The following is a 26,816-nucleotide window of genomic DNA, read 5'->3' on the forward strand; positions in this document are numbered from 1 at the left end:
TCATTCCATTTGCTCCTGATGAGTGGATGCCTTCTTTATCTTGAAGCGGTCCTGTGTGTGTGTGTGTGTGTGTGTGTGTGTGTGTGTGTGTGTGTATATGTGTGTGTGTGTGTGTAAAGCCCTACATTTTTAACTTTATTTAACCCCAGTTGTGGTTTTCCTCTCAAACCATAACTAAATGCATCAATCAGCTGATTCTTGTTAAGAGCAACTCACTAAAGCTCTTCCTTGAGCTGAGCTCAGTCCCAGCAGTGTAATCAGAGCTGCTGCAGCTCATACAATCTCCTTCATTTTCCTTTCCAACTAAATCCTGGTAAAGGTTGTAGAGCAACAAACCCATCCATCACAACCTCACGGTCCACTGTTGAGCATGGAGTTCAGGGCCTTACCTCCATGTAGATTACCAACCATGTTTCTTTCTGCCGTTACTTTCCGTCATCAACCATGGTTGAAATAACACAGTTGCTGCTTTGTGCATGTTGGGGAAGTGCCAGATTTAATGGAAAGCCAAATGCTAATCATTTCTGTGTCAAAATCAATAATTATTTACTGTATCTAGCAAGTCATATGTCGGCTTAATTAGTCTGGTTTACTGCAGCGGTATGAACCCAAAATAAATAGATGTAGCTGTGGTTTCATTGTTGGAAACAGATCAATAGGTTGGTAAAATAATAACTACATCATGATGTGATTTGTAACAAGTCTGACCAAATGAAAGAATGAATGAATGAGTACTTGAGTGAGTTACTTTCTGGAGACTTGTGTCTAGAAAACATCCGGTTTTGGACACAGGACTCTAAATCAGGGTTAGCATGGATGTGTTTCTAATTTAAGTTTGAAAAAGTTGGTTTGTCTTACACTCCCCACAGACGCAGAAATACAAACACACAGTTATTAGCTCCATGCTCCACTAGCCCCAGACCGCTGTTAGTCTTCCATGCTGCTCCCGGCTACACAGCCCAGCGTTTGAACCCCTCGGGGGAGGAGAGGCTCTCACAGGGCTCTCCCCTGGAGCCCATCAAAGAGCCTACACACAGTTTGTTTGCCTGAACTTCAAATCCCACAATGCCACAGCAGGAGCTCCACGCCATCATGAAGTGAAATAACACAATGTGTCAAATGATTGTCTGATTGAGGCTGTTGTTTGAGCTTGAGCCACTATTTTGGAGCTTTAATGTGATTATTATACTTTCTTGGGGAATGTAAAAGAATAAAGCTTTAACAATTTTGCGCCTGGGATACTGCATGAAAGTTCAGTTATCTCTGATGGTTCGGAAGAATCAGACAACATGAGATTACTTCTAAACTTGTTTTAAGCCGCGCCAGCAGCGAGGATAAGGTAGGCCGGCTGGTCCACCTCCAGTCCACACTGAAAAACCGCATGACAGCAAATATTGGATGGATTGACATAAACGTTTGACATAAGAGAATGGATCCTACAAATGTGTCGATCCCCTGACCTTTCATCAGGGTCATCTAGCGCCATCATGAGGTCAAAAAGGTTCAGGTGCTCAAAGCACTGCTGTGCCTCAGTACAGCTTCACAGAGCTGTTGGCTTGGCTGTAGACTCTTGGTCTGGATCTACTGGTGTCTCTGCAGCTAGTTTAGGTCTTAAAACTAACCGTCTACCGCGTGATTGACAGGTGAATACCACAGCAAACAAGCCTGTTTTTCACTAGTCAAAATTAGCATTCCAATTAATATCACCATTAATGTAAATAACTGATGCACCAAACTAGTGCTAGCATTAGCTGCTGCTAACAATGCCTGGACCTCTCTACCAAATATGTCCACTTCTGGTTCCAAAGAAACAAGGTGGCGATGTCCAAAATGCGAAACTTGAGGCTTGAAATGGGTGACTTTGTCAGTCTATGGTTTCAGGACCCTTTCCGGTTATTGCCAGTCTCGCTCAACTATGATGCGAGCCTCTAAGTAAAACCTAAAGCTTGGTTACTAGCCATCTCCAGTTGGTTAACTCTGATAGTTAGTCAGAGACCATTAAGGCCACAGGATACACACTGAGTGAGCAGATCATACTGTTTTTCTTAATATATTCAGCGGCTTCTGTTATGTACAGATAATTAACAAAATACGTTAAAGTAACAAACTATACAGTAACTTTTTGAATGTCTCCTATCTAAGTAACATTTCATAGTCCAATCTAATCTCACGCGCCGTAGACTTTTCAGAATGCTGTAGTCTCAAATGTCTGTGAGCTCACCAGGTGACCGGCACACTGCTGTGTGTATGTATGAAGTATGTTTGAGTTTGTTTTTATGTGTGTGTGTGTGTGTGTGTGTGTGTGTTAGTGTGACTTCCCAGTGCAGCCTTTGAAGCCGTTCCATTTGGCCTCTGGCCCCATCTGTAGACAGTGTGTAAAACATGCTGTGGTACTGATAACTCCTGGGTCACACTGGGTTCACTTTAGTGTAACAATGTCTCTTGTTTCCCCTCTCTGCCTCTCTCCGTCTTCAGGCTCTAAATGATGCATTTTCACACAGCTGAAGGATTACGAAATGGGTATGATGATACAAATAAATTGATAAAAATAGAAACTGTATGCAAGTGTGCAACTGTAGCATGTAAACGATTACAATGTGAATTCTTTGATGAGAAATATTGTAGTTGCAGTTTCGTTGAAGCACTGAAATGTAAGCACTGAAAGGACTTGAAGTGTCAGAGCTGAAAGCAGTTAAAAGAGATTAAAGTCACCTGAGGTGGTAGCTGTAGTATGTTTGGATCAAAGCCTGTAGGCAGTGGAGTTTTTCATTCCCACGTTTGCACTGAAATTAGTTGAACTATCAGTTGATAGTTAAAGCAAAGAGCTGCAAGCAGCTGAAAAGTCGGTCGATAACTTTGCCAGATAAGTACTGAAAGTAGTTGAAGTGTGAGAGATGAACGCAGTTGATGTGTAGAGCTAGAGACAAAAGTTGAACTGTCATTTGATCTGTTAACAATGAAAGTAATTGAAATAGTTTGTAGGTAGTTGAAGTGAGTGTACTGTAAGCAGTTGACGTGTCAATCAGTATACAAGCAGAGAGAGCAGCTGAGAGGGCAACTGAAGTGGTTGAAGTGAGATTTCTGGTGATACGACCCAGCATTCACTTTACCAAAACATTAACTGTGACCCTTGAAATGCAAACAGCCCATTCAACAGCTGGAGACCCAGGCCATATTGCTGGGCCCGCTGGAGAGAAGGGAGGTACGGGAGAACCAGAACCAGGACCGAGCGGGGCGGACTGTCAGAACCCGCTGCAGTAAAATGAGAGGTTTTCTAAAGGGACTCTAGTGTTTTCTCTGGTGAAACGCTGCCGCTTTCGTTTAAAGTCCTCGTACTGACGTCAAGTTAAAAGCCAATGTCAAATGGTAGCTTACATCAACTGTTAAGAGTCTGACTTTTACTTTGATCATTTGCAGAATAACTGATCAAAACACTAAAAAAGAAAAAAAAGAAAAAATGTTGAGACCCTAAAGAACATGATCATCTCCACTTGTGTTGTTTTTGGAGCCGGTTACGATCACCGTGTGTTATCTGAAGATACAAATTGAATAGGTGCTTTGACTGACATGAGAAGGACTAGATTTCTAAATATCATTTGACAAAGAGAGGAGCAACCACCATCCAGGAGTCTGACCTGTTGTTGAAGTTGGTGCAGTAGGTGAGGTCCTTGCAGCCCAGCTGACAGGGCTCTCTGACGTCGGCCAGGCAGTTGATGAGCTCCGTCTCCACTGGGTTGTACTCACAGAGCTGGTCAAAGTCCTGCCACGTCTGGCTGCCCCAGTTGGTGCTGATCTCCTGGCACATGTCCCTGTCAGAGCGGAGCACACGGAGACACACTTCACCTCAACTTTGTGCTCCGGACAGCGACGCAGCGGCGTACGCTAAGCGGCGTACGCTAAGCGGCGTACGCTAAGCGGCCTGCCGTACCTGCAGAGGGAGGTGTTCGCCTTGGAGCAGCAGTGCAGCTTGGCGCAGTCCATCTTGGCGGGGTGGGGGGTCTCCTCTTCGGGCGGGGAGGGAGGGTGGGCGCTGCCCAAAAAGCACTGCCACATGGGCTCCTGAGGGAGGGGCTGGGAGCCGCACTCCTCGATCAGACCCTCCATGATCTCGTGCTCTGTGCTCATGGTGCGAAGGATCCGCCGGCACGCCACCTGGCAGTGGGGGGCCTCCGCCCGGTCACAGCAGTACAGACCTGGATGAGACGTACGGGTGGATTAATGACTTCTGGGATATGTACTCTTTCATGATATTTATGGCTCCCACCGTAGAAGATAACACGTACATGGACTTTACAGCCACTGGTTAGTGGCACAATAAACACAAAGATGGCTACCGTCACATATAGGTTCACACCCAGTCGTGAAAGTGGGCCGGTATGGTCACTAAGAAGTTCACTGCTTTTACGCATTGTTTTCACAAATTATTCTGTGGCACTTTCACCATTTACACAGAAAGTGTTAAAAAAATGAATGTGTGTTTAGGGATGCATGAAGCTGGGAAAAGAACAAAATGAAGAGACGAAAGATGACGAGATGAAAGTTGGGGTAGTAGTACTGACAAAAATGTTCTACTTTCATCCCTCATCTAGCACTTTGGTTGAGTTTTGCGTATTCTTGCCCTGCTGTTAGTTAGTAGGAAATGAGGCATACATTTAAATTGCATATACCCAGTAGAGGTCAAATGCTGCCCCCTATCTGTTTGGAGCATGTGGACAGAGCCTACAAAGATAGATTCTCATTGGAGGGCTTCTGGAAGAGAGTTCCCAACTAATGCTGTTGTATTTGAGGAATGATGCTCCACCATGAAGGTTTCAGTGAGAGAAACCATCGCTACGACACCACACCCAGAACAACAGGGACTAATGAATCCAGTGCTCCCGTAAAACAAGCAGCGCTGGATGTGTGCATTGCGGAGCGTGGACGGACTCACTGTCGATGGGGCTGCGTATGGGGTAGGACTTGGTGAAGTTGCTGACGCAGCCGAGCAGCTGGGGGCTGTGGCTCTGACAGTATTCTTTGACGGCGTTGATCTGGGACACGGTGGGGGTGGAGTCGGTCCTGAAGATGGCCTGACAGTACTCCCTGCAGGTGGTGTGGCGCCCTGCATAGCTGCAGCAGGTGGAGCCCACTGAGGGAGAAAACACACACACACACACACACACACACACACACACACACACACACACACACACACACACGGTGACAAACTTAAATACACGTATTGGCTCAGGGTGAGTATTTAAAAAACACTGTAAACGACTACACTCTCATTTTCTTTAACCAGCGTAGCATTAAAGCATGGTGGCATTAGCAAGCTACCTCTCTAGCTAGCATACAGCAGGCTAGTTAGCTAGCTAGCATGCTTATTCCAGCACGCTTTAATGCTTCCTTTTAAGTAAAGCTTAGCAAAAGTTCAGGAAGACTCTCTCTACACTCCAAGGGGAAGTATTCCTGATCAAGCACTCCCCCCTTTTAATATACTACGTCACGATGGAGTCTCATTGCCAAAGACTTTTCATCTCATTATGCATGTGTAATAAATGATTGATTGACTTTTTGGTCCTCAGCATTGTTTCATGGACTCTAACTGGACACTTGTGTTTGACTTCAAAGCTCTAAACCTCCTCAGATTTGTTTATTCTCACTAAAGCTGACATTAACAAACAAAAATAATAAACATTAGACAACAGGAAGTTAGTGACCTCACATCCTGCCAGGCAAATACCATGGCTCTGCTGTGTCTGTGTGTGTGTGTGTGTGTGTGTGTGTGTGTGTGTGTGTGTGTGTGTGTGTGTGTTATGTATCTACAGAGAGAGAACACAAACAAGGCCACCTATTGGTTACGAGAAGATGGCGGTGGTCTTGATGGGCTTATTTATTTATTGGCCCCAGGGAGATGTGAGATCAGTGTTTGCAGCCGTTGGCGTCGTCACTGTTTATCTCAGTTACGTGTGTGTGTGTTTATGTTTGTGTGTGTGTGTGTGTGTGTGTGTGTGTGTGTGTGTGTGTGTGTGACAACTTACTTTCATTTTTGGTGATGCAGCTGTAGAGGGAGTTCTAAAAGCAGAAGAGAGAAGCTGGTAGTGATTAATCTTAACACAGTATGAGACAAAAAAAACCAGCTACTAAAGCTGTGTCTGTGGTTTACAAGTGATCTGGCAGGGTGACTGTTTGAATCAAAGGCCTCAGAATGGATGTGAGTCACGAGCAGTTAAACAGAAGAGTGGTTTCTCCTCCTCAGATTCTTAGAGGCCTGAAGACGTGAGGAATGCCCTACAGCACAGGAAACAACTGCTAAATGACCTTTATGATTCATTTAACCACGCTGGATTTATCTAGGGATCCCACACCCCAGGTTGGAAACTCAGTTTTTAAGATGAGAATATTCTTATTTTAATGGGTGTCTTTTTGTATTTATATGTAATTTTGTAGAGGTGTGGTGGCTCTCTTCTTCATCCCTTTTTTAATATTTGTTTTTCAATCTATGTAGCTTTCTTTTAAACAATTATGTTCATTTAGTTTTCACTTTTAAAATAGTACTTATACCATACAAGTGACTGTTAGTGTGGTATAGAGTTTCACAGTAGTAGCAGTTATACACTAGTGGGATGTGCAGTAGAAGTACAGTAGCAATAGTGGTAGTATTACTACGTAATTTAGAGAACTTGAGTCAATACATCATTCTGCTCTTTCATTCATGATCACAATAAGCAATTGGACTTACCTCTGTGACTTTTTTGCATACTTTAGTTATGTCATTTTTAGATGATGCCTATGAAGAAAAAAGGAAATAGAGTCACTAAAACACAGCGGAGGTGGAGCTACAGGTCTGAGCGAGACGAATGTCCAGACACTTGTTCTCACAGAGAAAGTGGGCCACACTTTATTCACGATATCTCACCTGTCTGCATTCCCTGCGACACTCGGATGAGATGGCCAGCTCGCAGCAGCCCAGCCCCACCCAGCCGTCCGACTTCCTGGATACTCCTGGAGACAAATCAAGCGCCACAGAATCAACAGTGTGTTTTATGGAGCTGGTGGAGGTTGTGGAGACTGATTTATTCATCGGACAACACTGACCTTTATGAAAAGCTTGATATACACCGAACAAAATGATACTAAACACTTTTCTTGATGTTGAAATAAAAGATCTTTTTCTACTGGATGTTTTCCCTCAAATTCTGTTCACAGATTTGTTCAAATCCGTGTTAGTGAGCACGTTGTAAAGATAATGAAGTTTTAAGGGAGCGTTTCATTGGCATGCTGCCTGCAGGACTGTTCACCAGGCGGTACATTCCACGACCTCAGACCACCAGTACCCGCACCAGCCCAGGACCTCCACATCGTCTGAGACCAGCCAGCTGATGAACAAACCGTCTCAGAGACGCTCATCTCGGTGGCTCCTCCGGTGGACAGTCCTGCAGTCAGCAGGCCAAATGGCACGTGATAAAACTGCACATTTTAGAGTGGTCTTTTATTTTGACCAGTCCAAGGCACTCCTGTGTAACTATCATGCGGTTCAATTAGTATCTTCATTTGCTCCACTTGTCAGATTGCTGACCAAAATGTGAGAGAAATAAGCCTTTTATGAGCATTTTTAAATTCAATTTGTGAGAAATGGGAGCAAAAACAAAAGTGTTGCGTTATACATTTTTGTTCAGTGTTCAGTGTATGTGTGTATTCTGTTACCAGGATATAATCAAAATTGGCCTGGCAGTTTTAAATTCACTTTGTTGAGGAGTTGGGCCAAGCCACTGTGTGGTTTTGGTGGAGTAAAACAGGTTTCCGTGTTGATTGGAGTCTTTCTTGCTTCTGCTGCGATTGACCGATCTTCAGCGCCGCCCCTTTACGCCAACGCACCAATCACAGCTAAGCGTGCACTCGGACCAGCCACTCGGCCTCACCGTTCTCTCCCCTCTCATGCCTACGTTTCTGCTCTCGGCAACAAAGGCACTTGGAAGAGGAGTTGTCTGCTTTCTCCATTTCCAAAATGTAAAAGTCTGTCAGTGAGCTCAGCATCGGTACCACAGCTGCTGGTCAAAGTAGCATTAAAATACATTTAAAAGATGGCTTCTGTTTGTAACCCTGCTGTCATTTTAAACCGCGCTTGGTGACTAAATAGTTTAGGTTGCCATATTGACCGAAAGTTGACCGACACAGCAACAGAAATGGTGATGAGGTTGGTCAATTACTGCTGCTACAGTGACCCAATTTACCCATGGAGATCAATCGATTTGTTATTTTAAATTAAAAAAAGGATCTTGAATTAAATGTGACAAACACTTTTACTGATGAGAAACATGACTATGAACAAAAGACATTAGAGGCAACACCTCACAGGGGACGAACTGCAGAGAAGAGGCAGCACATCATGAATATGTAACAACGACGGTGATGATTGTTCACAAGCATTTCCTCCAGGGCAGATGTCCGTCTCCTTGTCGAGCCCGAGACGCCACTTGAGGATTTTAATGCACCGCTACAGATCTACTATTTACTGTGTTCTAAGCTGAGCTCCAACAAGTTCCACATCATTTAGCAGGCCTTCTGAGAAATGAAGGGATGCGGCGCACATCAGAGAATCGACGATATCTCAGGAGTCCAACAGGATCTGAGGGAGTCCTGAGGCTGTCTGGACGCCAGTGTTTAATGGGTGCAGAAAGAAAAGAAAAGGATAACAATACCTCCCGATCTGGAGGCCATTAAGCTTCTGACAGGTACATTTGTTTCCGAGCACAGGCAGCAGGACCTAGGCCTTTGATCCGGGGCCTGCTTTCCGCTCTGGTCGGATCCAGCTCCGCTCACAGCTGTAACAGCTTCGCTCGCTACCATTACTCCTCATGCAACCAGATACACACAGTAGATACTGGCCGGCTGAAATGTTATGTTTCGTGTCATTCCTAGATTCAAGGTGTCTCCTTTTGATTTATTGTAAGTATGGTAAGTTTAGACATATAGATATGACGAGTACTCAGTCAGGAATGCTTCCAGTCTAAAGACCCAACCCCCTTGTTGTCGTCGTCGTATACGATCGCACGGAATATTTCACAACCACACGGCACTCTGGAATGGCGTGCGAGTTTCTGGCCACCAGTCACAATCTATTAACTGTTAACCTGTTTTTTTCCTAAAACATCATCAAAGCAGAATTTGAAGAAATGGTTGATGAATAAACCAGATGTGTAATGTGGCCTAGGTTTGCTATGAATTGCGGGACAGCCCTAAAACCCTCATGGATTTTGTGGGGACACGCCTCAAAGTCTGTGCGTTATCGTGGGATTGGTTTTCAAGTGTGTCCCTCAACAATTGGACAATTAAAACAACCATGTGCCTATGTAAATATTTTGTTCTTCTCTTACCTGGGAGTGAAGAGTTGATGCACGTCCAAAGTTCATTCTAGAAAACAAAGGAGAAGAAAAGGTTAATGTCAGACACCTTGAGGTTTAATAAAACACGTCTGAATACAACATAGCTTGACGCACTGGCCCTTTAATGAACTGGTGAAGGGCACAGAGTTGGTCGCATAGGTGTCTCTAGGTCAGATCAGGGAAAAAAATCTTAAAATATCTTCCAGTGAAGACAAATACTGAACGATGAACTGAGACGTGGTCGTTGTTTTTCTCTGATTTCACAGAGAAACAGCCGTGACATTCCCTGCATCAAAACAATGGGGAACATATGAATCCTATGAAACTCCCGTTGGGTTTGTGGTGAGATGTCGTGGGATTAATCCTCACGAACGAGCTCGTCTGGGACAGAGAGACAGACGCAGATAGGGACAGCAGCACGGGCCAACAAGGAAAAAGAAGTGTGGTAGAGAGAGAGAGAGAGAGAGAGAGAGAGAGAGAGAGAGAGAGAGAGAGAGAGAGAGAGAGAGAGAGAGAGAGAGAGAGACAGAGAGAGAGACAGAGAGAGACAGAGAGAGAGAGAGAGAGAGAGAAAAGCTCTTTCATGCTCTTATGCTTCCACGGGACAGTCATTTTGTGTGAAGCCAGAGCGTCACTGGTAACACTCCCTCCGTGTGTCTCTTGGCCGGGGAACAAAGGTTCCCGTCAGCGGGCGTCAGCATCATTTATGAGGCGGTGCAGGGGAGTAACGGTGTCTTTACATGAGGCATAAACATGATTTGTGATGTAGCAGGGGCCAATGAGGCAACCACATGACAGGAAGAATAATGCTGCAGTTCACATGAGCCAAAGCAGAGATCCCTCCGGTCCACCCGGAGAGCCTTTGTGTGTACGCGTACGATAAAAGGTTTCTTTTTGATACAGTCTGATATGACCTACATAAGGCCAACTAAGTCTCCATCTTCAGCTCAGCTCAAAAGACCTGGATCAATTCTACTGTCTTACATAGACTGTATATAAGAAGTAGACGTAGTCGTGGTGACGTCACCCATTGGTCTGTGGACTGCTGGTTCCAAGCCTCGACTTCTGCGATTTTGCCGTCGTCTTGGATCAGCAATGAACAGAAGTTACCATATTTGTAATGCCAAGGAGTGATGTAGAGACGCCGTATATGGCTCTGGTAGCGGCAGAGACCTGTCAATCACAGTAAGCCCCGCCCCTAAAGCATCCCCTGCTTTATGGTCTGTTTGAATCTAAATGGAGCATAATGTACTAAATGAACATCATGCTGTATTGAAGAAGACTGTAAACTAGAGATTGAGACCATAAACTCATGTTTACAATGTTTACTGAGGGAATAAATCAAGAGAGAAGTAGAGTCATTTTAGACTAGACTTCTATACAACCAGAGGAGTCGCCCCCTGGTGGACACTAGAGAGAATGCAGCTTTAAGACACTTCAGCATTGACTTCACTCGGCAGAACTGGAGGTTGCCGCCTGGTCAGTTCGCGCTTAGGTCAGCTGAATCATCAATTTCATGTTTTCTAGTGGGCCTATGTGCCTTCTCTTGTTAACTTATTGATCCATGTAAGAGCAGCCATGTGTTGTGTTCAATGCCTTTGTTTACCTCTCTGTTCTTCTTGGTTAAGGTTTAGTATCAAAACCTATCCAGTGTTGATGACAAAGGGCCAGATGTACTAAGAAAATGGTGCAAATGTGCGCGTTGTGGTTTCCATTGAGTTAGTGTGTAAATGAGGCCCAAAGAATGGCAACAGAACCAACATCTCTGGTACAGTGACAGCACTGACCTGGATCCAAACGCTACCAGTTACACGTTTACAAGTAACATTTCAATCCCAATACACACATGTGCATTGTTATTGAAGTGTTTTGGCATCGGTTTGGCTGAATAAGAACTAGACACGTTCGTTTCAGACTGGCCCGGTCTAATTACTGGTGGTCTCTCATGGTGAGGGAGGGGGACAAGCAGCAAACCAGCCTCCCTGCTTTGTAATTACCCATGGTGGGAGGAAGCTCTGAGTCTGCGTGTGTGTGTGTGTGTGTGTGTGTGTGTGTGTGTGTGTGTGTGTGTGTGTGTGTGAGAGAGATTGTGTGGTTTAACCAGGTGCTCCAGTATTCTAGTAACCACAGCCACCATCCCACTTCCTGTTTAAAGTTACAGTCTAGATTCTATTGTAATCACAATGTGATTGTCTGCCATCAACTATAACAGAATATATCATTTAAAAACCACACAAAAGATAAAATAACATAAATTATAGCATTACTAATGATTAGTAAACATCATCGCTTCATCGGCACTTCTTTTTACTTATTTAGTTTAGTTGAATGCAATTTATTTTGTTCTGTATTGAGCGAGAAGGGTGAATGATCACATCCCAACCCAAATAAACAAACAGCTGATCAATAAATACAGCTAGCATGGTCGTAATGGAGGAAGTGTACTCACCATCAACTCCGGACAGTAACTGGGTAACCTCTGGAGCAGATGCTTTAGACGAGACTCACTCTTTATAGTGGCGAGCTGCGACATGGGAGAAAAACACAGAATTGATAAAAACACCTTCTCAATCCACGTAGGTGTGCCTTGTAGGAACCAAAGCAAACATCTACTGTTCAACCAACTTGCTTCTAAAAGGGAACTCAACACACACACTGACATCATACACAGTCCTGAAAATATTCAGCTTATTTACATGTTGGTAGTGTTTCTTGTCTGGAGCTGCCTGTTGGTCCTTCAAAGACATGTTGCAGCTTTACTAGGCGTCTAAAGTGGCTGAAGAACTCACAGCAGGGCCGGTTTATTGAGTGTCACAGCACCTTTCAAACACAGCTGCAATTCACAGCTAGTGACGCAAACAGGAAGTCCTCTGTAGCGTAGGCCGTCTCATTTCAGAGACCGCTCGGTCCAGCCTTCGCGGTCCTCAAAGGCCGACGTAGACCGGGTCCTCCGAAAGATGCAGTCGCTGAAGTGAGACACACCTTGTGTGTAGTTGGCTCAGTGTCGGTTCGTCTCTGGTGTTACCTGGTCCGTCTGTTCGTCTGCCTGACATTTCTCCCCGGTACGTTCAGTGTCTGCTCCCCTCTGCCGTGTTCCCTGTTTTTTGGATGTCATATTTTCATGAACCTTTTGTGATTTATTCTTTGGACTTTTGATTCACACGTTTTTGTGTTGAATACTTTTTTTGTTCCCATTAAAATCCACATGTATCCTAGCCTCCGTTTCCCTCGTCTCCCTGCATTTGGGTCCAGCCCTTTTATTCCCCGCAAAACCTCACAACTTGTGAGGATTAAGCAGTCTTAACCTCTAAATAGTACTTTGAGTGCAGTGTGCAGAGATGAGCTGGTATATTTTAAGTTGGTGAAGTAAAAGTTTGGAAAATTCGGACGTACACCAAACAGTTCATTCCTCTGAAGAAACGCTGTAAGTGTGGTTATTCTTTGAGCAAACATATATAATCTCAGATATTTGCCCTGTATTGTTTCATGCATATTTAGTTTACACACACATAGGCCCGAAATACCCAAAGTCGGGTTGGGCGATTGGAGGAATACATCAGCTAACAGCAGTTGGCTGAGCACATGGCCAGCTGTTGTCTGTGCAGCAATCTTTGTCATTTATTTAGTTAAACAAATGAGCTCAGCTGGCCTTTCTTAGAGAGAAACCTAAACTTCAGAAGGCGTACGTTTGTATTCTTCCCTTTAAAGGTGCAGTGTGTAGGATCTGGTGCCATCTGGTGGCGAATTTGCAGATAGCAACCGACTGAAACTTCTACCGCGTGCCAAACATTTCGGAGAACTAGAGCGGTGGACGAGAAAACACAAAAACGTACGGCCCGAGCCAGTGTTTGCTTTGACGTTTGTCCGTTCTGGGCTCCTGTAGAAATATGTCCGGCAGCTCCGCAAAGACGACCCGCTCTTTATATGGAGATAGAAACGTCTCCTTTAAAGCGAAGCGACAATTCTTATTTTCAGGTGATCATACACTAAAGGCAACACACTTATTCATATTACATTCCATCTCTGCCAATATATCCCCCTGAAAGCTACACACTGTTCCTTTAAGAAAAGTTGTGAGAATTTAAAAAAAGACAAACTGATCAAGACCCCGACATCTATTATGCTGACTTTGATCCAGGGGACAGTAGAAATGTACTTGTTGCACTTTTGGCCGTGCATAATGTTTCCCCACACACAGGAATGTGTCCGGGCCATGGGAAAGGGTTGCATTATGAAGTCAGTCGCAACACTTCTGAGATCTGCTCTCTGAGACAGCAATATGGCATCCAAGTTTGTGGCGTGTGTCTCCACACACACACACACACACACACACACACACACACACACACACACACACACACACATCCAAGTGTTGTGTGAACATACAAGGGCGAGAGCCTGGGAGAACTCAGCCGCTGCCAGCAGTCTCTGGCTGAAGTGTGAAGTCATGAAACCCAGTGGGTGAGATTTACAGCTCCACACACTCAGACCACCGCTGGAGGACCGGAGGTCTCTTCCCTTTCCACTGCTCGGAGACGTCACAGTGATTCCAACACTTGACCGAGGCAAAGAAGACCAAAAGATGCTTGATGGTCTTCAGTCACAGCGTTTTTGAAAACAAAAGCGATCTCCGTCCGAGTAATAATAGCTTGCCCCTGGCACATGTAGGCAGTAGTAGCATTGTTCAAAATGCAGAATTTAACCTTGTTGTTCATGCTAACAGCTGTTAGCATGAACAACAAGGTCAGCGACGCTGTTAATGTGTTTAACATTCACAATTTTACCTATTTCTGTTAATTGATACAATTGTATATCCCCACTGGATCACTAAAGCGCCTTCTAATCTTTCACTTGGGTAAAACAAAAAGTTGTGCTTTTGGACGCCGCTGTCCATTTGATTGATGTATGGGAGCGGCTCCTTCATGCCAGGCTCCAGGTGCTCGTAATGTGTTTGCAATCAGGTGTTCTTGGACTGGTCTTTGTTGGAGCCAACTGTATCGGAGAAAAGCATTCCAGACCGACAGTGACTTCTTCCACTGCTTATTCCAGGTGCCCTCGCATCCCCGCGAAGGGACAGAAAAACACACCGCGACAGTGATTTGTTGCGAAGAACTCTCTCTCTCTCTCTCTCTCTCTCTCTCTCTCTCTCTCTCTCTCTCTCTCTCTCTCTGATGCAACAAAAGACCAACTGTGGAAACCGAGGGGCCGTTTGTAGGACTCCCTCTGCGTGTATGGAAGGTGAATACGTGGCGGCTGGCAGACTGATGGGCTCGTTCTCCGGTGCCGGGCTCATCGGGCGGCTAAGAGAAAAAAAAGCAGCGGTTTTCCAATCATGCGTCATCGAGGCCTGAGACTCGGCGTTTTGCTTTTATTCCAACGAAATGCTGCAGCTCCTTCAAGACCGTTGACTTGCCCCGTCTTGCTTCCTAACCGCTGGGTAGTGAAGGGTTAGACCCGATGTCAGCATCAACTTTGGTGAATGCCGAAACTGGAAGTGAGCCATTATCTCCATTTACACAACCTAGGCTGTTACGTGGAGAGCACAAATCCACGCAGAAGACACTCTTTGGGTTGTTTGAGGTGATAATATTGAATCACATTCCTGATAATACTTTCACATTTGAGACACTTGAGTTTACTTTTCTTTATTTGAAATGTTCCAAACCAGCAGTATCAAAAAACAGCTTGGAAGCACGTCTGTATTTCTCAAAGAGCCGTCGGGTTCTATATATGACCACCCGCACCTTTTGAAAGAACGGCTCGTTTTCTGGGTGTAACCAGGCGCAAGGCAGCTTCCATTAGAGCTAAAAATGGTCCTGGTGGTTACATCGACACACAACCCCACCCGTGACACCCGAACACACCCACTCACACACTCGAGACCTTAAGCCCAACCTCTGAGGGGTGTTCTGAGGCCATTACACTTCTGAAAGTCCATTATCTTTCCTGCTCCATCTCTTTCATCTTTATCACCCCCCCCTCCCAACACTTTTTCCTCTCTTTTGAGACATCCATCTCCATCTTTTCATTTAATGTCTTCTTCAATCAGTTTCCTCTCTCTTTCTTTGGCTGGCAAAGCGCTGGGGTCGGCCATTAAGAGCACAGCGAGTTCTGTCCAGCCTCCCTCTTCACTTCAAAAGCACGAGGAAGGTTTGAACTCTCTGCCCGTTTGTTGCTCGCAGAGACTATAAAGACAGACGTGGAGAGAGAGAGAGAGAGAGAGAGAGAGAGAGAGAGAGAGAGAGAGAGAGAGAGAGAGAGAGAGAGAGAGAGAGAGAGAGAGAGAGAGAGCGTCACCTGCTCCCAATTGAAACAGGGTGAGACTTTTCTTCTTCACTTCAAAGAACCAAAAGACAAAAAAAGTTTACCCCACTCCCCTTCAAAAACCTCTATTCATAGGCCGACTATAATGGGCTGAGGAGGGGGCTTGTGTGTGTGTGTGTGTGTGTGTGTGTGTGTGTGTGTGTGTTTGTACCTGGTCACAAGCTTCTTTGCAAGGTGAGAACTCGGCAGCATGTTGGCAACAGGAGGGATCTGCAGACAGATGAGTGAGTTAGTGGTGCTGTCAGGGCGTTACAGTTTACAGCGGGTTCAGTCCTGACACACTAGGACAGACAGGGGGCGCTGGCTGGCAGCAGAACTCCAGACCACAGCCCACGTCCAGGGTTCCAGTCAGGGACCTGGCTCGGTTTTAGTATGTGGACTTGATGTGACACTTTACCACAGTAACGCTGAGCTGCTCTCTTACAGTAAAATGCAGTCAGTGGGGCCGAGGATGCTCTACAATCCACCATCTCTGTCTTTTATTAATTTCTTAAGCAATTCCCCCCAAACATGAGCCAGGACGAGGTCCGAGGTGGGAATGTTTGTCAATCTGATGGTTCCATTGGATCTCTGTCTGACCGACAGACAAAGCAGAGAGAAGGGAAGATGTTGAAGAGTTATCTGCATTCTAGGGCTGGGCCATCAACTGATTCTTTTGATTTTGGCTTCCAACGTTTATGAAAAAACGATAAAATCATTATTGAGTTACATTCCGTTTCTCAACGACGCTTCAAAGTCATTTTTAAAAAGAATCACATTTTTTTTAAATCAATATTTATTTGTCAAATTATAATTTTTGGGACTTGACTTAACACTCGCTTGAAGCACATCCATATCCACCAACGCTCTACAGCACCCGTAGACAGAAAGCATAAAGAGTACATTTCCAAAAATATATAGAACTATAGTCTGAGGGGAAATGACATGGGCTCCTAAAACACGAAAACGACGTATTGGAATTTTCCAAAAGAAACATGTTCTACTACTGAGGCGTTCTTGTGGGAGTAAACCTCCAAAACTGATACAGATGGGACGTGTTTCTGAATGTGGACTTTGTCTACGAGTGGCTTTTTAATCCACTAGTGTAAAAAATAAAGTGTAAAAGTCTGTGATGGTTTCAAACAAGTGTCTGAAATGTGTCCAGTTGAGAGAATAATGAGGGGGGGGGGGCCTTAAATCCTCCCTGTCCTTAATTGGAACTCTCTCTTCCAGTCGCTGCTGCACATTGCACCCGCTTATCAGTACACAAGTGTGTGTGTGTGTGTGTGTGTGTGTGTGTGTGTGTGTGTGTGTGTGTGTGTGTGTGTGTGTGTGTGTGTGTGTGTGTGACCAACCCCTCCAGTGGTGTGTCTTCAGCTGCCTGACACAGGAGGATCTGGATTCCATCACTGGGGTTGCACTCAGCTTTGATGCTCGAAAGAGGAGCAGACTTCCACTATGAGCGTGTGTGTGTGTGTGTGTGTGTGTGTGTGTGTGTGTGTGTGTGTATGCGTGCGTGCGTGTGTAACAGAGCACGTTTTCAAAAATTCATGACAACCCTCAAAATAGCTGGTGTCAACCTGCTGGTGGCTCTACAGTGGAAGTCTGGTGGTTTTGTTGACCCGGTTGTGCTGGTTTTGATCGTCTCTCTGGGTACTTTGTGGCCTAAATGAACAGAGAACAAATGAACTCTCCCTCCCTAACCCCCCCCCTCCTTCTCTCTGTGTGTGTCTCTCACACACACGCACGCACACACACACACACACACACACACACACACACACACACACACACACACACACACACACACACACACACACACACACACACACACACAGCTTTCCCAAACAATGGCAGGTGACATAATACTTTGAGGGAGGCAGGGGGTGAGGGATGATGGAGGCCATTCACTCATGTACAGTATGCGGCCCCCGGGGCTGGCTGCTAATGAGCGCTGGCCCAATTCTGGCTCAGCATACACACAACAGGACCCCTTCAGCTACATTGTTACGCTCTGTGGAATGAAGAGCACCGTGTAGTCGGCCCCTCGGCCACATTGCTGAACTTCCTTCAGAACGTTCTCGTACGAGGACCTGTGTGGACACTCGGAACACGAGGCTGCTGCTCATCACTGAGGACTGTGGGAATTATTGCTGGTGTTCGATGTGATGTGAGCTGCGATGCAAGAGGAATTAAAGGCCAACGGTGAAGCTATTAACGGTGTGCCGTCACAATATATATTCGACTTTGACCGACGGCACTGGCTGTAGTTACCGACATCATAGGAGCACTCACTTTCCCTTCAGTGGATTAAACTGTGTGGATAAACGTATTCTTCCCCTGATTGAACAAGTTCCTAGATCATAATTATTTAGGTGAACGATTGATTGAAATAATAATGTAAAAAGTCTGTTTATCTCTTGTTCCTGCTACAGGTAGTTGAGGTTAGCCACCTACAGTTTCATAGCAACCACCACTTCTATCAATTCTTTTTATTTCTCTGTTTTTAAAGTTCAAATATGGCAGCAGTTGGTCTGTTGATAGAGAGAGAAGAGCAATGGAAGCTGACATGATGATACGTGAGTCATGTGACTTTAATGTGAATGAAATAAATAATAGAAACAAGCGGTGTGACTTGTGCATGAGCGTCTGTACTGACCTCACACAGTGCCTGTAAACTGTTCACTCTCATTCACTGCAAATCTAAACAGAACTTTGTGAAACAAATGATTGACAAACGATTCTGTGGCACTTCCACCATTTAACCCTCATCTTACTATCTAATCTTTTAACTTACAACATGTTGACTTTTTTGATTGGGTATTTCAATAATGTCATCTGAACTCAAAGAAGAGATTATTATCATTCAGGAAAGTTAGTTCATTTGCAAATTGTGTAAAAGAAAAACAAACACGAGGACATCTGTCTCCGTCTCCTTCGACGTGACTGACAGAGCGTCCCTATCCCCTGAGACCGTGTCATGAGTTAATGTAGGACCCATAGGGCTGCGAGATACAACAGTAGATATCATGGTGTATTTGTTTTTTCTAAAAAAAGTCACTATAAATGCTGCTGAGGGGCTAGAGTACTGGTGTCGCAACTGCATGGCAGAAATCCATCCATCCCACAGTCACTGTAGACCATTGTGATCTATGGTGCTTAATGGCAGACAACACACACGTTCAATTATTAGGAATGAAATGATTGTTCTTATTCTTATTCAGCCCTGTGTGGATCACGATTTACACCTGAATCCGTCAACAGCACAACTAAATTCTCATACACACAGTTTTTTGGGGTGGTTTGGTTACGCTTTAACAGGTCAATGAAGCCAGAAATGTTGCAAATTTGGTGTCTGAAATGGGTTTTTGAAACCAGAATTATCCAAGAACCTTTGACAACACACACACACACACACACACACACACACACACACACACAGACACACACACACACACACACACACACACACACACACACACACACACACACACACACACACACTCCTTATTCCCACAGATAAGGGATGTGTCAGCATGTGGTCTCTCCAGGGGGAACATGGGGGGTTACTCTAAACTCTAGGGGGGTAAATTGAGTCTCTTGTGTCTGCGTTCAAAGTCTCGCCTGCAAATCACATTAGCAGTGTTTTTCTTTCGGTTTTCAGCATCAAACCACAAACATCAGTGTGATTCACACCGTTATCTGCATCTGTGCCTCGTGTGTGAAGACATGCAATTAAATAGAAAGCGTCACATCCAAAACACACTATACAGCGTTGCAGAGACAGAAGAGAGAAAAACAAGCAGCAAGAAGAAGCATCTTGTGACCGGCAATAACAAAGCAGTGCATGAAAATTCCACATTAAGTCACAATCTGAATCTCAGCGGTGACATGGATGTGGTGTAAGAGTTGGTGTGAACCAATGGAGGCCAGCTGGTGACCATCTACGAGCCGAACTAGAGGAGGATCTGCTCTGTGGTGGAAAACACTGGTTTATGTGGGGTGGACCGATCAGAGCTGAGTTACACGCAATGTTGTGCAACTTTACTTCAAGTATACAGGCAATGATGTCCGTTTCATATTGGATCAGTGCCGGGTTGGTTGTTTGGGCTCGCTGTAAACTACCACAGAAATACTAAAACATTAGATCAGATGATGCAGTTTCTTGTTCCTTTTTCGTTGTAGCGACGTCTAGGTACCCATCTAACAATGATCAGTTGAGCTGACATTCAGAAAGACTAGCGCACTGTTTCTTTATAATGCATGCAATACTTGCCTTGTTTCTTTACAGGGCTTGTATGAAGGCAATAAAGTAGTCCATGAATATGAGATATGACTTTCCAGATAATTACAATCGCTGCATTGTGGAGGTTGGTTTATGGCCTTTTGCCGGTCACACTGGTTGTCTTTCTGATTCTTCACAGTTCATTCTGCCTCTGTGCGAGCTCAGGGCTCACTGCGCCACTACAAACAGTTTGGTTATGAAGTCTGCAGTCAGTGACGACACGCTCCACTCAGTCCGCTGAGCAGTAGATCAGATGAACACTTCTCGAGATATGCAAAGGACACACACACACACACACACACATTCGTTTTTTATGAGTGCTACATTGCGAGGACATTCAGCTCGGTATCATATGGTAATTATGGCAAACTCCTGCTTGGCATCATCTGATACTAAAGCAAACCCTGAATGATACTAGTGAAAGCCCTGCGCTGTAGCAGCTGTAGCTAACGTTAGCATCGCAGACCGACGAGCCGCTCTACAGCTCTGAATCCTGGAGGAGGTTCCCGCTTGATCAGTTGATTAATATTCTTGTCATTCAAAATAAAATTGAACTCTGTCCAACTGTTCCGCCATGACTCCGGACACACCCTCCTAACCGCCTCGAGGGAGCGTCGACGGACACGATGAACCCATTTCCCAACAATGTTCCGTTATTGTAATTATTTTTTTGGATGGACGCGTTCAATCCAGAAGAAGCTGTACACAATTTAAACTCAGTCACATCATGAACAGTTTAAAGAGGATTGCTACTTGACAACAAGCTGTGATTTACAGCCCACATTCATAGTCAACCGCAGTCTAATTGATTTAGTCAACTGAATACTGAACGGCTCATCGTCGACATTCCAACAAAAGCAGAGTTTGGCGTTCCCCGTCTGTTGGTCCCCACTGTAATAGAACACAACACAATAACGCACGCGAGCGAGGGAACCGTAGATCTTCAACCAGCCTGGAAAGTGCCTGTTTTTCTGTCGTTGCCGTTCCAACTTATCATTGTTAAAGAAAGCTATTCTTCTCCACCAATCAGAGCCGGCTGCTGCTCCCGCTTCATACGGAGAAAAAGCAGCGGCTTCAGCTACGACCAACAACCTGGAAACAGCAGCCAGGCGCACCACCGTGAGCCAGCTGCTGGGACGATAAGGAGAGGAATTCCACTGCACCCCCCTTCTATTTAACTGTAACATTACTCTGGGTTTCCTGCCAGCCAGTTTCCTGTGTGTGTTCACGTATGAGTGGAAGGAAGGAGTGGACATAACAGTGGCGCTTGCCACTCTTTTTTTTCTGGGCATTTGCAGGTTTCAGAATTCACTGAATTAAGACTTTTCTAGATGAAAACGTCTTATTGATCGATTCATTCATTCAGTGCCTTTAACGCATTGAAGAGCCGAGGTGTTAGTGAAGAAATGGGCTGGAGGGTGTGGTAGTGGATGGAATGAACGGCACCCAAACACAGAAAATGTGTCACATGCTGTGGAAATCCTGCAAGAACATGTTCCCATCTTAACTGGCTCTTATTTCTTTCGTACGGTGAGCTCGTGAGAGCGCTTCACGTTGGATTCAGTGAGCGCTCTAACTTTAGATAACACAGATCTTGTAATTAGCATAATTAAATACGTCCTACGTTGAAGTCTTGGTTTTGGAGAACCATACAGTTAAGTCTTTTAACAGAATTAAAGGACCTGCTTCAGTGAAGGAATAGAGTGCTGCAGCAATGAGTCCTAAAATCCAGAAACGAGTCAATCTTGTTACTCTTCCAGTTCCCCCGTCTCAAAGTCAATGTTTACTTTTATTTAAATAATGAAACACACAATCCATAAGTGAAAAACTTTGGGCTTGGGTAACAGCAGACTAATGTCACATGACCGCCCGTAAATTGTGTTCGTACCTTAGAAATTTCAAAATACGAAGAACTTGGTTCTCTTAAATCTGTTTGCACGAGAGCTTCTTGAATGAGGAGCACTGTTTTATCATTCTCAACACAGATATACAACAAACCAGCCTTAGAGAACTGTGAATATGCAGTTTTCATATCTGGTATTGTAACCGTTTCTTGAACAGTTTGAACCACTTACAGACACCTTGTAGATCCTATGGTTGCAACTTCCAATTCTTCACCCAGTGTTAATTTGAATTCTTGAAGAAAACATTGTCATGCCTCCTCTGTGACCGTCGTCACCATTCATTTTTTTTTTTGCAGCCAATGAACAGAAATTACCATATTTGGATTGTGGAGGAGTGACGTAGAGATGCTGTATACGTCTCTGGTAGAGACCTGTCAATCACAGTAAGTCCCGCCCTAAAGCATTCCCTGCTTTATGGTCTGTTTGACTCTAAATGGAGCATAATGTACTAAATGAACATCATGCTGTATTGAAGAAGACTGTAAACTAGAGATTGAGACCATAAACTCATGTTTACAATGTTTACTGAGGGAATAAATCAAGAGAGAAGTAGAGTCATTTTGGCTAAAATGCATGCGTTTGGTGAAGTAGTGAGCATATTGCGCGGGAATTGATATGAAGCCTGGACCCTTCTGGCCCCCATCACTAAAAAATGTGTAACCTCACATTTAATTGTAAATTATAGTTATTCACGGGCAGTGATGAATAAAGTGTACGTTAACACTGAAGGAGTATTCTTGAGGTCATGGTATAAATAACAGTAATGGATTTGGTACCCCTAAAATCGCATGTGGCCCCATCCTGGCCATGAACCGAGACACGCGTCATACATTTAATAAAATGAAGGCGTATGTGTTCTGAGAGACCCGAGAGTGACGCACTTCAATAACAGCTATGTGGATTGACCGCTAGGGTCCCCCCCCCAACCCCCCCCCCCCACACCACTTTAACCCGAGCACACAGTCGCACATGCTCAGAGCAGAGGAGCCTCTCGTATGCTACCGCTCTCCTTCCTGCATTCCTCAGAGCCGCGGCAGACTCCGTGGGGGGAGAGTTTAATGGATGGAGGTCAAAGGTCACTTCCGGTGCATTGATTCTTTGAGATTTGCCATAAGGAGTTGAGCATTAAAGGATCAACAGAGCATATGTGGTGGAAAGCTGATCCCCCCCACCCTTATGCATTGTTATTTATTATGTAAATAAAGAGCAGATAAAGATGGGGGGGGGGGGGGGGGGGGTGTGATAGTGATCCCTATGCTAAAAAACTAAGATGTAAAAACTTTGAGTACACTGTCCTTTGGTGACATGTGAGACAATGAAAACTGATGAGTGCAACGTTCCCTTGATCCTGATACAGAACCATATAAGTATATAAGAAGTCGTCAAGACATCCCCATTGGTTTGAGGACTCTGGTTTTGAAGCCTCAGGTACGGCATTTTGCCCGTCGCCATCTTGGAATTTGCCCATCGCCATCTTTGTTTTTTATGCAACCAGTTAACGGAAGTGACCGTATTTACACCCAGGAGGAGCGACAACGTGCTATAGCTGCCGTATATGGCTCTGGTAGCGACCTGTCAATCAAAAGGTAGCCCCGCCCCTAAAGCGTCCCCTGCTTTATGGTCTGTCTGACTCTAAATGTTCCATAATGTACTAAATGAACATCATGCTGTATTGAAGAAGACTGTAAACTAGAGATTGAGACCATAAACTCATGTTTACAATGTTTACTGAGGGAATAAATCAAGAGAGAAGTAGAGTCATTTTAGACTAGACTTCTATACAACCAGAGGAGTCGCCCCCTGATGGACACTAGAGAGAATGCAGCTTTAAGACACTTCAGCATTGGCTTCACTTTACAGACCCGGAGGTTGCCGTCTGTACAGAACTTATATTGTCTGCCAGACGCTTCAGACTGACATCTGTGAGGGAGACGTGAGCAGAATTCAGGGAGAGGAGCAGCGCTGCTTTGTTTCAAAACTACCTGTGATGGACTTAAATACGGCTTTTACTCTTTCTAGAGTAGCTGAATGCATGAGTGTCTGAAATTATGTTTATGTCAGTCATGGAAACTACAAACACTGTCATGGAATTCACAGTCCTTGTAATCAATTTGAATCTGTCATTTCAACAGAATTTGGTTTTCGCTCCACCCGAAATTTATGCAGACTGCTGCATAAATGTGCATGTATTATCGCATACAAAAGAAAATAAGGAGACATGTCAATTCATATTTCTAAGAAAAGTTGATCCCACTTTCTGGTGTGTGGTTATGTAAGGAGCCTGAGTGGCCTGTCACATGTTGACCAGATGTAAACTAGGTAACACACACACACACACACACACACACACACACACACACACACACACACACACAGAGCAGATGTCAAACACACACACAACTCCAGATGGTAGAGTCTCTCCTGCCCCCTCATTTCATATTCAATTAGCAGAATCAAAGGAGGAGGCAGACCTGACCGACTGTGTCCTGTGTGTGTAATGGGAAATGACATGACGAGGGGCATATTGCCACGGAGGCTGAGGCACAGAGGGGAACACATTTTCCGCTACAGTCAGTCAGGTGTCTAAATCAGGCCGCAACCTCCGGTTCTGAAGCGTGAAGCCAATGCAGAAGTGTCTTGAACCTGCATTCTCTCTAATGACCAGTAGGGGGCGACTCCTCTGGTTGTATAGAAGTCTAGTCTAAAATGACTCTACTTCTCTCTTGATTTATTCCCTCAGTAAACATTGTAAACATGACCTGCCCGGCGTGTCTTCCAGCTCTGGCGTTTCAGTTGTGTTCGCCATAGAGAGGTGAAGTCCCTCCCCTTCCAGTGTCCCCCATGGAACTTTATTTTGGAAAAAACATGTACAGTGGTCAACAGCAAGAGACAAATATTCATATCATCCCGTTTGAATTGTGCCATGAATTACACATGTGACGTTTGTCAATATTAAAGAAAGAAAGTCGAAGGTTTGCCGTAGTAGTGTTGTTTAGTTTTGTGTGAAACCGCTCAGTGAACTACATCTATCGTCTTGCACACTGCATGTCACCAACACTAGCTAGCTAGCTAACCTAGCTACAGTGGGTACGGAAAGTATTCAGACCCCTTTACATTTTTCACTCTTTGTTTCATTGCAGCCATTTGCTAAAATCGAAAAAGTTCATTTTATTTCTCATTAATTGTCAGCACCCCATCTTGACAGAAAAAAACAGAAATGTAGAAATTTTTGCAAATTTATTCAAAAAGAAAAACTGAAATATCACATGGTCATAAGTATTCATATGCTGTGACACTCATATTTAACTCACATGCTGTCCATTTCTTCAGATCCTCCTTGAGATGGTTCTACTCCTTCATTGGAGTCCAGCTGTGTTTAAATAAACTGATTGGACTTGATTAGGAAAGGCACACACCTGTCTATATAAGACCTTACAGCTCACAGTGCATGTCAGAGCAAATGAGAAGCATGAGGTCGAAGGAACTGCCCAAGGAGCTCAGAGACAGAACTGTGGCAAGGCACAGATCTGGCCAAGGTTACAAAAGAATTTCTGCAGCACTCAAGGTTCCTAAGAGCACAGTGGCCTCCATAATCCTTAAATGGAAGAAGTTTGGGAACCCTAACCCTAACCCAGAACTCTTCCTAGACCTGGCCGTCCAGCCAAACTGAGCAATTGTGGGAGAAGAGCCTTGGTGAGAGAGGTAAAGAAGAACCCAAAGATCACTGTGGCTGAGCTCCAGAGATGCAGTGGGGAGATGGGAGAAAGTTCCACAAAGTCAACTATCACTGCAGCCCTCCACCAGTCAGGGCTTTATGGCAGAGTGGCCCGACGGAAGCCTCTCCTCAGTGCAAGACATATGAAAGCCCGCATAGAGTTTGCCAAAAAACACATGAAGGACTCCCAGACTATGAGAAATAAGATTCTCTGGTCTGATGAGACGAAGATTGAACTTTTTGGCGTTAATTCTAAGCGGTATGTGTGGAGAAAACCAGGCACTGCTCATCACCTGCCCAATACAATCCCAACAGTGAACCATGGTGGTGGCAGCATCACGCTATGGGGCTGTTCTTCAGCTGCAGGGACAGGACGACTGGTTGCAATTGAAAGAAAGATGAATGCGGCCAAGTACAGAGACATCCTGAAAGAAAACCTCTTCCAGAGTGCTCAGGACCTCAGACTGGGCCGAAGGTTCACCTTCCAACAAGACAATGATCCGAAGCACGCAGCTAAAATAACAAAGGAGTGGCTTCGGAACAACTCTGTGACCATTCTTGACTGGCCCAGCCAGAGCCCTGACCTAAACCCAATTGAGCATCTCTGGAGAGACCTGAAAATGGCTGTCCACCAACGTTCACCATCCAACCTGACGGAACTGGAGAGGATCTGCAAGGAAGAATGGCAGAGGATCCCCAAATTCAGGTGTGAAAAACGTGCTGCATCATTCCCAAGAAGACTCATGGCTGTACGAGCTCAGAAGGGTGCTTCTACTCAATACTGAGCAAAGGGTCTGAATACTTATGACCATGTGATATTTCAGTTTTTCTTTTTTAATAAATTTGCAAACATTTCTGTTTTTTTCTGGCAAGATGGGGTGCTGAGTGTACATTAATGAGAAATAAAATGAACTTTTTCGATTTTAGCAAATGGCTGCAATGAAACAGAGTGAAAAATGTAAAGGGGTCTGAATACTTTCCGTACCCACTGTATGTTCCACACACAGATGTAACGTTAGCTTACGTGACGCGTTTTATCCATCGAGGCAAGACCAGCTGTTTAACCCCAGAAATTTCTCAGCGTCACACTTCAACAGCTTTAAGACAAACTGCGACATTCTCAACGCACTAAATGATCTTTTAAATTAACAAACATATGTGTGATTCATTGTGCAATTCATACAGGATCAGACAATGTGTTGTCTCTCACCGCTAACTACCGCGCACATTTGTTCTGCGAA

General features: G+C 44.7%; 1 protein-coding gene across 1 annotated transcript in view; it reads right to left on the reverse strand.

Moving 5' to 3' along the window:
* reck (reversion-inducing-cysteine-rich protein with kazal motifs) overlaps positions 1–26,816 on the reverse strand; it is a 58,638-nt gene that overhangs the window by 27,441 nt on the left and 4,381 nt on the right. The window contains exons 2-10 of the mRNA XM_068709595.1: positions 15,844–15,902; positions 11,818–11,892; positions 9,360–9,396; positions 6,902–6,987; positions 6,725–6,772; positions 6,024–6,057; positions 4,931–5,128; positions 3,929–4,193; positions 3,636–3,809 (exon numbers count right to left, since the gene is read on the reverse strand). Of these exons, the coding sequence (XP_068565696.1) occupies positions 3,636–3,809; positions 3,929–4,193; positions 4,931–5,128; positions 6,024–6,057; positions 6,725–6,772; positions 6,902–6,987; positions 9,360–9,396; positions 11,818–11,892; positions 15,844–15,902 (976 nt within the window). The remainder of the gene's footprint in view (positions 1–3,635; positions 3,810–3,928; positions 4,194–4,930; positions 5,129–6,023; positions 6,058–6,724; positions 6,773–6,901; positions 6,988–9,359; positions 9,397–11,817; positions 11,893–15,843; positions 15,903–26,816) is intronic.

This window comes from Cebidichthys violaceus, unplaced genomic scaffold, assembly GCF_023349555.1.
Source record: "Cebidichthys violaceus isolate CVI_PGR_0920_01 unplaced genomic scaffold, fCebVio1.0.p SCAF_15, whole genome shotgun sequence".
Taxonomy (NCBI): domain Eukaryota; kingdom Metazoa; phylum Chordata; class Actinopteri; order Perciformes; family Stichaeidae; genus Cebidichthys; species Cebidichthys violaceus.